The sequence below is a fragment of the Phoxinus phoxinus genome (genome assembly GCF_949152265.1).
Source record: "Phoxinus phoxinus genome assembly, chromosome: 1".
Lineage (NCBI taxonomy): Eukaryota > Metazoa > Chordata > Actinopteri > Cypriniformes > Leuciscidae > Phoxinus > Phoxinus phoxinus.
Window position 1 is genome coordinate 22,199,735 of NC_136876.1, and position 12,035 is coordinate 22,211,769.

The 12,035-nt window shown below is 39.1% G+C and overlaps 2 protein-coding genes across 4 annotated transcripts in view; both read left to right on the plus strand.

Moving 5' to 3' along the window:
* The window catches only part of taok2a (TAO kinase 2a), a 30,060-nt gene extending 26,018 nt beyond the window's left edge, over nucleotides 1–4,042 (plus strand). For both annotated transcript variants that reach the window (XM_079608663.1, XM_079608664.1), the window contains exons 19-20: nucleotides 113–295; nucleotides 952–4,042. In XM_079608663.1, the coding sequence (XP_079464789.1) occupies nucleotides 113–295; nucleotides 952–1,860 (1,092 nt within the window). In that variant the 3' untranslated portion in view covers nucleotides 1,861–4,042. The remainder of the gene's footprint in view (nucleotides 1–112; nucleotides 296–951) is intronic.
* A 2,188-nt stretch (nucleotides 4,043–6,230) lies between these two features.
* On the plus strand, nucleotides 6,231–11,865 carry cdipt (CDP-diacylglycerol--inositol 3-phosphatidyltransferase (phosphatidylinositol synthase)). Of its 2 annotated transcripts, XR_013797053.1 has the most exons (7): nucleotides 6,304–6,471; nucleotides 7,659–7,793; nucleotides 7,879–8,032; nucleotides 10,396–10,477; nucleotides 10,619–10,700; nucleotides 10,887–11,115; nucleotides 11,614–11,865. XR_013797053.1 is itself a non-coding variant. In XM_079608764.1 (6 exons), the coding sequence occupies exons 1-6, from the start codon at nucleotides 6,429–6,431 to the stop codon at nucleotides 11,030–11,032; spliced, it is 642 nt and encodes a 213-aa protein (XP_079464890.1). In that variant the 5' UTR covers nucleotides 6,231–6,428; the 3' UTR covers nucleotides 11,033–11,865. The 2 variants fall into 2 exon arrangements, 1 of the variants encoding a protein (XP_079464890.1); XM_079608764.1 differs by having other exon boundaries at nucleotides 6,231–6,471; nucleotides 10,887–11,865.
* Nucleotides 11,866–12,035: the final 170 nt, after the last annotated feature.

The window sequence follows — 12,035 nt, forward strand, 5'->3', positions numbered from 1 at the left end:
TTGGGAGGTTTGCCTACTTATGGTTAATCAACAGATCCTGAAACCTCCAAGTCCTAAATCTCTTTATTGGCTGCTTCTCTACTGATATCGGACCTTTTTGTTTTCCCATCAGTTGCGATTGGATGAGACCCAGGAGGACGAGTACCGAGCACTGCGCATGCAGCTGCAGCAGGAATTGGAGCTGCTAAATGCCTATCAGAGCAAAATAAAGATGCACACAGACACACAACACGAGAGAGAGGCCAAAGACCTGGAGCAGAGGGTGTCTATACGGAGAGCTCTTCTTGAGCAGAGGGTGAGAGAGAAATTGAGTGAATATTAGTGATGAATGTTTTATGATGGCTCTGTTCTAAAACCTAATGAGCTGCTGTAATATTTACACTACATTTCAAAAGTTAGGGGATCTGTTAGATAAAAAAAAAATTATACTTATTATATTTAGATCAAAAGTGACAGTAAATATGTTAAATGGCATAGAAAAAGTATCAAGGTTTCCAAAAAAATATTAAGCAGCACAACCCTTTTCAATATAATAAGACTATAATGAGATTTATTGAGCACTAAATCAGCCAATTAGAATGATTTCTGAAGGATCATGTGACACTGAAGACTGGATCAATGATGCTGAAAATGCAGTTTTGCCGTCACAGGAATACATTACATTTTAAAACATTAAAATAGAGTAAGTATTAGACTTATTGCAAAAACATTTGTATCATATTGATGTCTAAAGCAGAATCCTAATTGAAAATTGACCTTTTAAGTGACTGATTTGAAATGCTTTACATGGGCAACAACTCCTTATTCAAATAGTACAAAGACACCAGAAACTCACAATTAATTTCAGTAAGCTGACACTGATACTATAATGAGAATCAAAAGACATGCAATTCTAAGACATGCTTCTAATTTGTTCTCTTTCTGTTCCCTTTTGTTTTGTTTGTTTTTCAGATTGAGGAGGAGATGTTGTCTTTGCAGAATGAGCGTTCTGAGCGAATCCGGGCTCTGCTCGAGCACCAAGCTCGAGAAATCGAGTCGTTCGACTCGGAGAGCATGCGTCTGGGCTTCAGTAACATGGCTTTGAGTGGAATCCCTGCTGAGGCTTACAATCAGGGCTACCCCAACCCTCCTTCCTCCGGCCCTGGGGGCTGGCCGTCCCGTCCTGTGCCTCGTTCAGGCAGTCAGTGGAGCCATGGCGTCCAAAACTCAGTGGCGCCGCCCTCCTGGCGAAGTCAGAACAGTACAGCCGGGTTCAGCCGAGCGGAGCAAATCTCCAGCCGGGAGAGAGATCGAGAGAGAGATTTAGAGGGAATGGGTGCCCGTGGCTTTCCGAGCTCTCGCTCCTCTGCCTCGTCTGCGTCGTCGTCGTCATCTTCGCATCATCACCTCCGCTACATACCGCAGCATTACCACCACCAGAGTACGCCACACCTTTACCGCGACAACCGAGAGAGGGAGTGGGGAGGTGGTGGTAGTGGTGGTGGAGGAGGAGGAGGTGGAGGTGGTCACCACTCCTCTTCATCCTCCTCTCATGGCCACTCGCATCACATTTCTTCCCATGGCTCTTCCCAATCCCTTGCTCTCCTCCCTCCTCCACCTCCTCCTCCACCCATCTCACTTTCCACATCTTCTCCCCAGTCCTCCTCCTCCTCTTCCTCCTCTCAGAGTGGCTATGGTGGAAGGGGCGAGAGCCTGGCTGTGAGGGGCCCCAGCCTGATGGCTCTGAGAAACAGTCCAGGACCCCTTCGGAGAACCGCCTCGGGCGGAGGTGCCGGTGGGTCGGGCGGGGACGGAGGTTTGAGTCGGAGTACATCAGTGACGTCGCACATCTCCAACGGATCCCACCTCTCCTACTCGTAGGAAGTCAGACAGGAAGTTCAGAACATTTTGCGGGCTTTAGCAGGGGAGAAAAGCCCTGGACGTAGCTCGTTTAGGAGTTAAACGGAGGCGAGGAGGAGAAACCGTATTTAGATGGTCAGACCTTTACTTACAAGAAGATAGATCTCAGGGTTTCCGAGGGATAGTGATTCGGGAGGGCTCAGGGTTTAGATCGGGAACAGAAAAGACGAGATGTACTGTTACAGGAGCAGAAAGCTATACTGTTGAGTGTGTGGGAGGGAAAGGATGAAAATAACACAGGTGGTGCCAATGCTGTAGATTGGGCTCATCCTTAACTGGTCCATTTTAGTTTTATTTTATTTTAAACGGTCAGACAGACCCATTGAATTCTGCTCTTTCATGTCCAGGTATTTTCTTGCACGTCTAAAGGTTTAAGATTTGAACTTTTTACATATATTATTTTATGCTTAATCCTGGTTCATGTTAAGCTGAATTCATTTAGTGCAATTCAAGGGTTTCATTTTTAAAAGAATAGTTTGCCAAAAATGAAAAATCTGTCATTGTTTACTCTCTCATGTTGTTGCAAGCTCTACATACTGTTGTTATTTTTTTTTTCATAGAACACAAAAGGAGAGTTTTTGGAGGATCTTTTAAGCAGCACTTTTATATGCAACAAGAGTTCTTGGGACTTCAGAGTTTTCTGAAGCCATTTGAATGCTTTGTTTGAGCAGATCAAAATTTGGGTCTAAAAAAAATAATAGTACATATTCATGCATCCACAAATTGCTTGGATTTTCATGCGTCAGAACCAAATGTAGTTCGCTTTGTCTTTTTTAGAGCTATGAACCTGTGTTATTTGAAAAAGAGCTGGTTTAAAGGGAAAATTTACCCCAAAAATTTAAAATCTGTCGTCATTTACTCGCCTGCATGTCGCCCCCAAACCCGTATGACTTACTTTCTTCTGTGGAACATATTAGAAGATATTTTGAGAGCGTTCTTTAAACATTCTCGTTTTGCTGCAGAAAGTAAGTCATGGCAGAATTTTCATCTTTAAGCTCTTTCTAATATCTATGTGTTTTGCAGGTAAATAACAAAATGCAGGTTTAAAACGACATGAGGGTGCGTGAAAAATGGCAGAATTATTCATTGACTCTGAGCGTCTCTTGAGTTTGAGCCAGAGGATGAGTCCTTTTCAATTTGACTGCTAGCGAGCGAGTCGGATGCAATAGAAGGAGCTGTAGCATGTGCAGAAACTTGTGGAAGGAAGAGGTGTAAACTGAGGAACTAAAAGGGTGATTTTTGTGTAATTATGTAGATAGTACTAAAACAATACTAAAAGAACATCAATCAGTGATGGGTTTTAAACTGTACATTTGTATTTGAGTCAAGGAAGGGAGGCAGTTTTTTATTTTGAAATGATTTTCTTATTCTGTATTCTTTTGTTTCGTTTTTTTAAACAATGCCACATGTCATACTGCCATCTAGAGGCTCAACTGACCTAAAGCAACTCCGCCCACTGTCCTTATAAGGGCAAGCTGCCATTTAAGTTGTTTGGTTTAGGTTTAAACTGGGCTTTCATTCATTGTCTGTTTTTAGCATAGATGTGATAAGATTACTTTTAAAAAGAGATTGAACCTGGCTAGGTGTGTAAGCCGTCTCCTTGACTATAAATGCACACTGTAAATATGATGTACATGTCCATAAGAGAGTTGGGTTACAGGTTTCTGTGCATGAGAGTGATGTACAGAGACCATTTGTATACAAACATACGCAACAGACGTTTATATGACTTTGAGTATATAAATATGTGTATAATACATCTCCTGTGGAAGGGTTGACGGGGAAAGTCATCAGATTGTTTTCTGTTCAACACTTTTGATCTATATTGTACTTATACAACGTGTATATACAAGCACTAACTCTTATTTAGGGTAATAATAATTTTGCTATGTGAATTGGAAAGTGGGACATAAAAAATAGATACTGTCATTATTATTACACCTACTACTGCCGCTGCAATATTTGTGTTGTACACTAATTTTTCTTTTTACAATTTCTTTTTCTCTTTTTTTTTAAAGACAGTTGTTGTTGTTTTTATCAATGCTTACCACTAGGTGGGAAATGTTGGCAGTGTCACAGTAAGAATTTTGAGTCTCGTTTTAGATTATAAAAATAATAAAAAGGACTACCTATCCCAGCATTCCTTGTTACATCTCAGGGTAGGAGTCTTTTGTGCAGTGCGTTGTCAGGAGAGTAGTATTTTAGAGCCAGTATTAAACTTGTACAGAACATTTTAAGAGATTTTAGCTGTATAGAACATTTCTAGACAACTGTAAAGTGTCTCAAACACCCCCCCCCCCCCCCCCCCCCCCCCCCACCCCACCCCTTTGATCCAGCAGGCTTTCCCCCTCCATCTTATTTTCTGGAATGCATTACTTTTGTTTTTGCTTACAAAATTTGTATGTGTAAAATGGACACAAGGCAACACAAGCTGTTTACATTGACAACCAAAATCTCCAGCATACCCTTAAGAACGTGGTGAAAGATGAAGCTAGATTTTGCCAGTATAATGTAAAAAATTTTTCCTTTGGAAAAAACCCGAAATCTTTTGTGCTCCCACACTGCCAGCTCTGTTTAGACACCAGCGTTCACTCGGACTCTCCCTCGGCCTCCTGAACCAAGGAGACGTGCAGTACCTCACTTCCCTGTGCCTGGCCAACCGTTTTCAGTGTTCACTTTACTTCACAGCGCCTCCCCGCCCATCACCACATTCCCTTATGTCCTTTCTTGCTTGGTTACTAACATCTATGGACAGAAGAGGAGACAAAAATCCTCAGCCCATCTGTAACTCTGGGCTATCATATAATGTGTTTACAGCAACACACGCTGGATTCTTATTAGTGTATCCTCTTTTAGGGGGTGTTTCAATATCTGGTGGTAGAAACTTGAGGTAAATATATGAAAATACTTTCATCATCCTGCAGTGTTTAAAGGACTAGAGCTATAAGGGTGCAAAGGCAAATGCTGTTGCAGATGTGTGGAAAAGTGTGTGTAGCCTGCGCTGAAATGTATTGCAAAATTGTGATGTGTGAAAGGCTGATGGAGAGCATGGTTGTTCAGGGAGCTCAGAAAAAAGGCCAAATTACATTCAGGTGAAATGATTACAGGAGAACTCTTTTAACACATGGGTTATAGAACTTGTACAGAAAATGATTAACAAGTCATTAAAAAAGGATAAAAACAAAATGACCTTTCCTGTGTGATCTGTCTGGACTAATGCACACTTTGTTTTCAGCACTTTTAGCCTGTTTTGTGAATGGTGAGAATGTGCATCTGCCATGCACAGACACCCTGGTGATGTTGAAGGTAGAGGAAAGACAGTTTCCATAGAGACCGAGGCCATAAGTGGAAATTACTGGTTGCTTGCAAAAAAAAGACACATGTTTGTTCTGGTGCAGAGCTATTTTTAGTAGTCAGCAAACTACTCCCATGTATATGATATTTTGCAGTAATGTACTGTTTTAAATGTTCTATTTTTCTGTTCTTGTTTAAATGGCATTGAGGTTAAAACGGCTGAACAACAGATACAGTTGGTACAAGATAGAATAATTTCCAACCTGATAATTATAATTCTAGTCAATGTGTGGCGTATGATTTTGGAAATGTTCCTTGTAAGAATGTTAGTTACTCCTTTTTTTGCAGGGATATTTTGTTTTTTGGTGATTAACCTTATTTAATATATAAAACTTATACACAATGTTCTCTACTTGTTATGTTTAGGTTTGTTTAGTAACTGACCTTCACATAACTTTGCTGGATGTGAAAACAGTTGTGTCTGTTTAAATGTTAAATTGTTCTTAAGCATATAGCCTACAGCCTATTTTGTAACGTTAAACAGTACGGCTGACATTGACATTAGTAAAAATACATTGGATTAATGTAGACTTGACTCGTTTATATGGTCACATCATTTTTATAAAAGTGGGATAATGCACATTTTAGCAAAAACGGATCCTTTTTTACAAAATAGCTAAGTGCCCCATAAGCGGATTTATTTAGTTATAATGACCGACTGTAGCCACACTAAAAAAAAAAAAAAGTTACGGTAAAAGACTAAAAATGCTTCGGTGAAAAGCTAACTGTAAAACCTAAAATGTAAAATTTAACGGATTTGTATTGGAGGGAGATAGATAGATAGATAGATAGATAGATAGATAGATAGATAGATAGATAGATAGATAGATAGATAGATAGATAGATAGATAGATAGATAGATAAAAATGACGTAAGACAGTACGACGGTGCAAATGTATAATATGCTGGAAAAACCTAATGTTTTGCTAATTATGTTTTCATTGCCGTTATCCCACTGTTCAGTTCTGTCAGTGAGTGCACACAGCTGATTTGGGGTCAGCCGTGGCACGTGATGCTTTTTAAGGATAGAGCGCGTTCCAATTAAAGGGGAGGATTCCTTTGACGGCGTGCGCGCGTATGGACATCATGACGTCACGCGCCACGCTCAACTACAGGGAAATAGAAACCTAGAAGAGAAATTTCAGGGATCCGTCCAAATAAAAGCGCTCGTTACCATGACCGAAGAAAATATCTTCCTGTTCGTCCCGAATTTGATCGGTGAGTCAATCGAACGAGTTAACGAGCGCGGATCGTGAGCGCGCGACCGAGTTCGGCGCATGTTTAACCGCTGCTGCCTGACTGATAGTTATTTCGTTAAAAACATATGTAGCTGCTATAACTTAAAGGTCACGGACGTTTTGTTTAAATATGCGTAACGTTACAGTCTGTACGACTAGCGTCTAGTCTGCATGATCGTTGTGTTTTACAGCGGTTGTTTTGACTTCCTGCGGATGTTTGACATGATGCAAGGCTGTCACTGTAATGCACTAACATTAGACTGTGATTGAAGCTCATTTAATACGGCACATTCATCCACCAATAGTACTGCCATTGTAGTATAAAAGATTTAAAGTCGACATGAAACACAAATTCACCCTATTTTATACATACATGCATGCATACATACATACATACATACATACATACATACATACATACATACATACATACATACATGCATGTTGTTAGTTAACAATTTAATCCGTGTGCATGTTTCTTTTTTATTTCATGTTTCTTTCTTTAGCCATATTTTAAATGTCACTCCTGGACCTCTCAGTGAAAACGAGAGACTTCTCTCTGGTGACATTTGCAGGACTTCTCCAATTATTTAGTCTGCTTAAAGTTGCCCCATTATGCCTTTTCCCATATCACCATCTGACCAGTCAGAGTGTCCGAACTGTTTCAGACACTGCAAAAAGATGTGATGCTGCAATGTATATTATGGTTAAAGTGGTTTTGTAGTGGCACATAATTGGGGCACTTTAAATTCTGCATATAGGGCAAATACAGGTTGAATGGGACGCTTTTTCAAAATGGGGAAAAAGTGTCCCAATCAACCTTAATTCACTTCTATCTACCTCCACTTTTGAGTGCAATGCACACATCTCAAAAACAACAATAAATATTACTTCCTTTCCCTCTTGCAGACATCTCTTCTCTGGTGAAGTTTTTTGACACGAGAGCCGGACAACCTGTCACTTACATTATATCACAAAAATGGCAAACCACAACGATCCAATTAATTCCCACCCTACATTTTTTCTTGTTCAAGAAGCCGTATCACTCAGATATAGGCTACATCACGATAGGGAAGAAAAGTACTACGTCCAATTCGTAGTACCCGTGTATGCATGTACACTTCCTTTTCATATGCGTTCTTTGAATCTTTTCCACACTTTCAATAGGATATGCCCGTATTGTACTGGCTCTGGTATCCTTCTTCTTGATGCCCTGCTGCCCGGGTCCGGCTGTGTTTTGTTACCTACTGAGTGCCCTGTTGGATGCCTTCGATGGACATGCAGCCCGTGCTCTTAATCAAGGTAGTGATCTGAAGCTCTGTGTTGTACATTATTCCTCTTTTTGTGCTTTGCTCACTCTTTGTACCCATCCCTGCCTTTTCCTTAGGTACAAAGTTTGGTGCCATGCTGGACATGTTGACTGACCGTTGTGCCACCATGTGTTTGCTGGTGAATCTGGCACTGCTGTATCCGTCCTACACTTTCCTGTTTCAGCTCAGCATGTGTTTGGACGTGGCCAGCCACTGGCTGCACCTTCACAGGTGTGTCCAATATCTTATCCAATATTTTATCCAATAAAGGAATTAGTCCTAAAAAACGATGCATTTTTGAACTTCTGGCTCCATTGTCCCAAGGTCAATGTGTTTTGTTTTTGGTGAAAAGCTTGAAATAAGGTCTGTGTTTGACATAAGCTCAAGATAACCTAAAACACAGAAGTATACATAAGTAATACACCACACATAGATTTTTTTTTTTAAAGCTTTTACGTGTTTTGAAGAAGGCAGTTGCTGACAAGTGGCTAAATGGGGCTACAGAGGTTCTTGGGGACATTAAATGGCATCATGCTGAACGGGAAAACACATCTGCTCAATAGTCTGCTTTTACAGCCTCGTTGTGTTTATATGGTAATAATCACGTTCTTGCTAACTTTTTTAACTCAAACTTTCCAGCTTGTAGATTTTAAATAAAAACTGAAAGAGTTTTCGGACACTTAGTGGTGACAATGAAGTTATACCACTGTGTTGTAGTGTGTTTATATAGCTTGTTTATCACTTCTGCCGATTTTATTAAGGCTTCGAAATTCATAAAAGTTGGGTTAATTTGTAAAGATTATCATGATGAACAAAATGTCATGAACTTATGTTGGTCACAGAGCTTATTTTTTGCAATTATCACAATGACTTCCGGATTGACCTACAAAATGACATCATTCCTGCATAACTCTATGGCCACATACACACTCAGCTAAATTCGGTTGTCAATTCACCTTGTAGTGCTTAATTCTGTTCTGTGCACACACACAGTTCAGTCATTTAATGGAGTGACAACTGCATTTACAGAATTCTACACATGTACTGAACCAAACTGAACAACAATTTTTTAATGGCGTTTACACGTGCATCGGAGATGTGTCTTTCTTTTGTATGCGATGCAAGTATACCACAGGGAAAGAGGTACAAGCCTTGACTCATTTGTATTGAAGAGCAGGAAGAACATAATAATAAACATAAATAGATCCAAATGCTTTATATTAGAAGTAAGATATTGTGGTCCACAGTTGCCCCCTTTATTCATTCCATTATAAACCGTATTGCTTTATGAGCCAGGCCTAAACAACAAGCCCAAAAGCTCTTATAATAAGAGGACATGGCAACACTTCAAGAGAGTGCTCTGCGAAGCAGCCTTTCGAGCATAAACAAACCACGACGCCTCTGTCAACGGTGGTTCGGTGAAAATTAAGTCTTTTATAGCCGTAATGTTATCTTGGTCAAAAATACGGTAGTACCAAATGCGTGAGAGGCCAGAACATTGCTATGGTTACCGATGAGTCAAGCAATGCTATTTTGGGAGTGAGTTGTGTTCCGTACACACACAAAACAATAATTTAGGGGATTAACTCCTGTATTTAAGCTATTCACTCCTGAAACTTCACAGTGTGTACACGGCCTATAAGCACCAGCTGATATGTGCATTCATAAAGCAGATTCAAGACTGTAGAGGCTTAGTAATCTCTCTTTATCTTTACAGATGATCTCACCCCAAGCTGGTACACACAGGCATAGGCTACGTAGTCATTTTGTCTAGACTGGCACTGTTCACTTGTGCAACATGGGACGCCACAGCAACCCCCGCACATAGCTCTCTGATGCACGCTACACTTGTCTAATTGCTAATTTGCTGTCTGCTTTCATTCCAGTGAAATTGCCAAATGTAATGTGCCTACATTACCGATATAATACTGCTGACAAACAATTGCATTTTTATTTTAAAAGTCTTGAGCTATATTTGAAAGCACAATCTCTCACATTTATTGGAATTTATTATACCTCTAATACCCCCCGTTATTAAAAATATTTAGATTTACATTGTAACAATTTATATTAATCCTTATTCAAATCAGTAATTTATTAGATGCATATCAGAATATTGGTTAATGTTCATTTCAAATAATCAGAGATTATTTTATATATCTTCTCTTAGAGTACAAAATGGATCTCCGCTCACCCCTAGAATTCAGTTTTATTATTTAATTTATTCATGCATTTTATAGTAAATGTACCTATGCATAAATAATTGTTAAAGTTGGCATGAAATGGAAACTTGATCTATTTTGCAAATGCATTTTAATGATCCTTATTTATTTTTATTTATTTATTTTTAGTTATCAAAATCAATTACCAACACTAATAGATTATGTAATGCATTTCAGAACATTAGAATATGAATGTAGATACAAATAGGCAGAAATATATATAAACAAAAATGTATTGATCTCCACAGATTCTAGAATCCAATTTTATAATAGATTATTTAAATATATTGTATTTAATTGAAGTACCTCTGTGACCTACATAAATCGTTTTAATAATATGGGTGTGTGTTTTTTCTGGTTCTTTTCTTCCAGTTCCATGATGAAGGGAGCAACTAGTCACAAAACCATTGACCTCTCTGGAAACCCCATCTTACGACTCTACTACACATCCAGGGTAACATCCTTACTCACGCTCATTCATTCACACAGTCAGGAACTCCCATCAAAAGCTTAATGGGTTGTTCTTAAAGTATGCATATCTAGTGAAGAAGTTCCCATGTTCTGGCTGTTCTGACATCAGTGTTTTTTTCCACAGCCGGTGCTGTTTTTTATGTGTATGGGGAATGAACTATTCTTCTGTCTGCTTTACGTAATGTACTACATCGAGGAACCCCAGGGTGAGAATCTGCTGGCTTTTTCTGACTATCTTGCTTTATTATTTCACTATTGTCCCTCTTTCCTTTTGCCAGTTTTATTCATTGAAGTGGTATTGAATTCATATGTACACTACAACAATGTTAAAGGACACCGATTACATTTGACTAACCCAACCATTTTTGAATGACTTCTCTCTTTCCGTCCAGTGTGGCTGCAATGGCTGCTGGGAGTTTGTGCCGTGATCTCTCTGCTGAAGTCTGGCATTAGTCTCCTCCACCTCATCACCGCCTCCCGCAACATGGCTGCTATCGACGTGGCTGACCGTGAGAGAGAGCGGAGCAAAGCACAATGATAGATGAGAGCATACACAAACCAAGAAAACAGACGAAGTCAGAGCGAAGATGATGAGCAGAAAAAAGTGTTATGAGAACCTCGGCAAGTATAATAGATGAGGATGAGATCATGGAAATCAATCATGGGACCTTGCAAAGCCTCACTGAGCATTTATATTTATTTGAAAATAGATTATCAATGGTATGATACCAGGGGAAATACCTTAAGAGTTTCATCCATATTCCTGTAGTTGTAATAGTTTCCCATTGCTGTTGATGGAACTAGTTGCACTAAGAGTGTACCACATTTATGTCATATTTGGGGTGTCATCATATTATTTCTATTTATTGTTTTGGTTTTTATTTGTTAATTGAATAATCATGCATAATTTTAATGGCATTTAGAATACCTCTGGTGTTTAAAAGCAACATTTCCAAACATACAACACATAAAAGACAGGCACATTCCAGACTTTAACTGAGAGTCACTCGAGTCACTATTTGGTGTTTGTTTTATCATTGGTTGTGTGGTATTTAATTATGAACTGAACTATCTGTAAACGATCCTGCTTTTTATTAGACTTTTATGTTTTCGTTGCAGGTCTGTCAAAGAACATTTATCTGTTTGAATATTAGTTTGAAGAGTGTGAAGCCATTACTATATACAATTGGCTCTGCCATTCATTTTGTCCAAAACCTTCTGAATGTATTATTGGGTTGTGGTAGAGGGGTAGACATACTGTTTTAGTGCTGTTGTTGTATAAATGATCAGAATTATGAGAGTTATATGATTGTGGAGAAAAGTTTTTTTTACTGTAACAGGTGATTTGACAATAAAGTTATCCTGACAAGATGCAGCTGTTATTTCTTTTATTTATTTAAATGATATTCTGCTGATATTCCTGTCAGCCCAGCAAACACAGAACCTTTTCAAGAGCATTTAATCCTACATAATATGTGTGATGATGTTTTTGGTTTATTTCTATGACTATAATAATGTATGGAAAACGAGTCTTTATATGC

Bases quoted from the DNA above. Each gene is read 5' to 3' on its own strand.
- cdipt (XM_079608764.1), top strand. From the start codon at position 6,429: ATGACCGAAGAAAATATCTTCCTGTTCGTCCCGAATTTGATCG. The intron at 6,472-7,658 runs GTGAGTCAATCG...CACTTTCAATAG, and splicing joins GTTCGTCCCGAATTTGATCG to GATATGCCCGTATTGTACTG. The intron at 10,478-10,618 runs GTAACATCCTTA...TTTTTTCCACAG, and splicing joins GACTCTACTACACATCCAGG to CCGGTGCTGTTTTTTATGTG.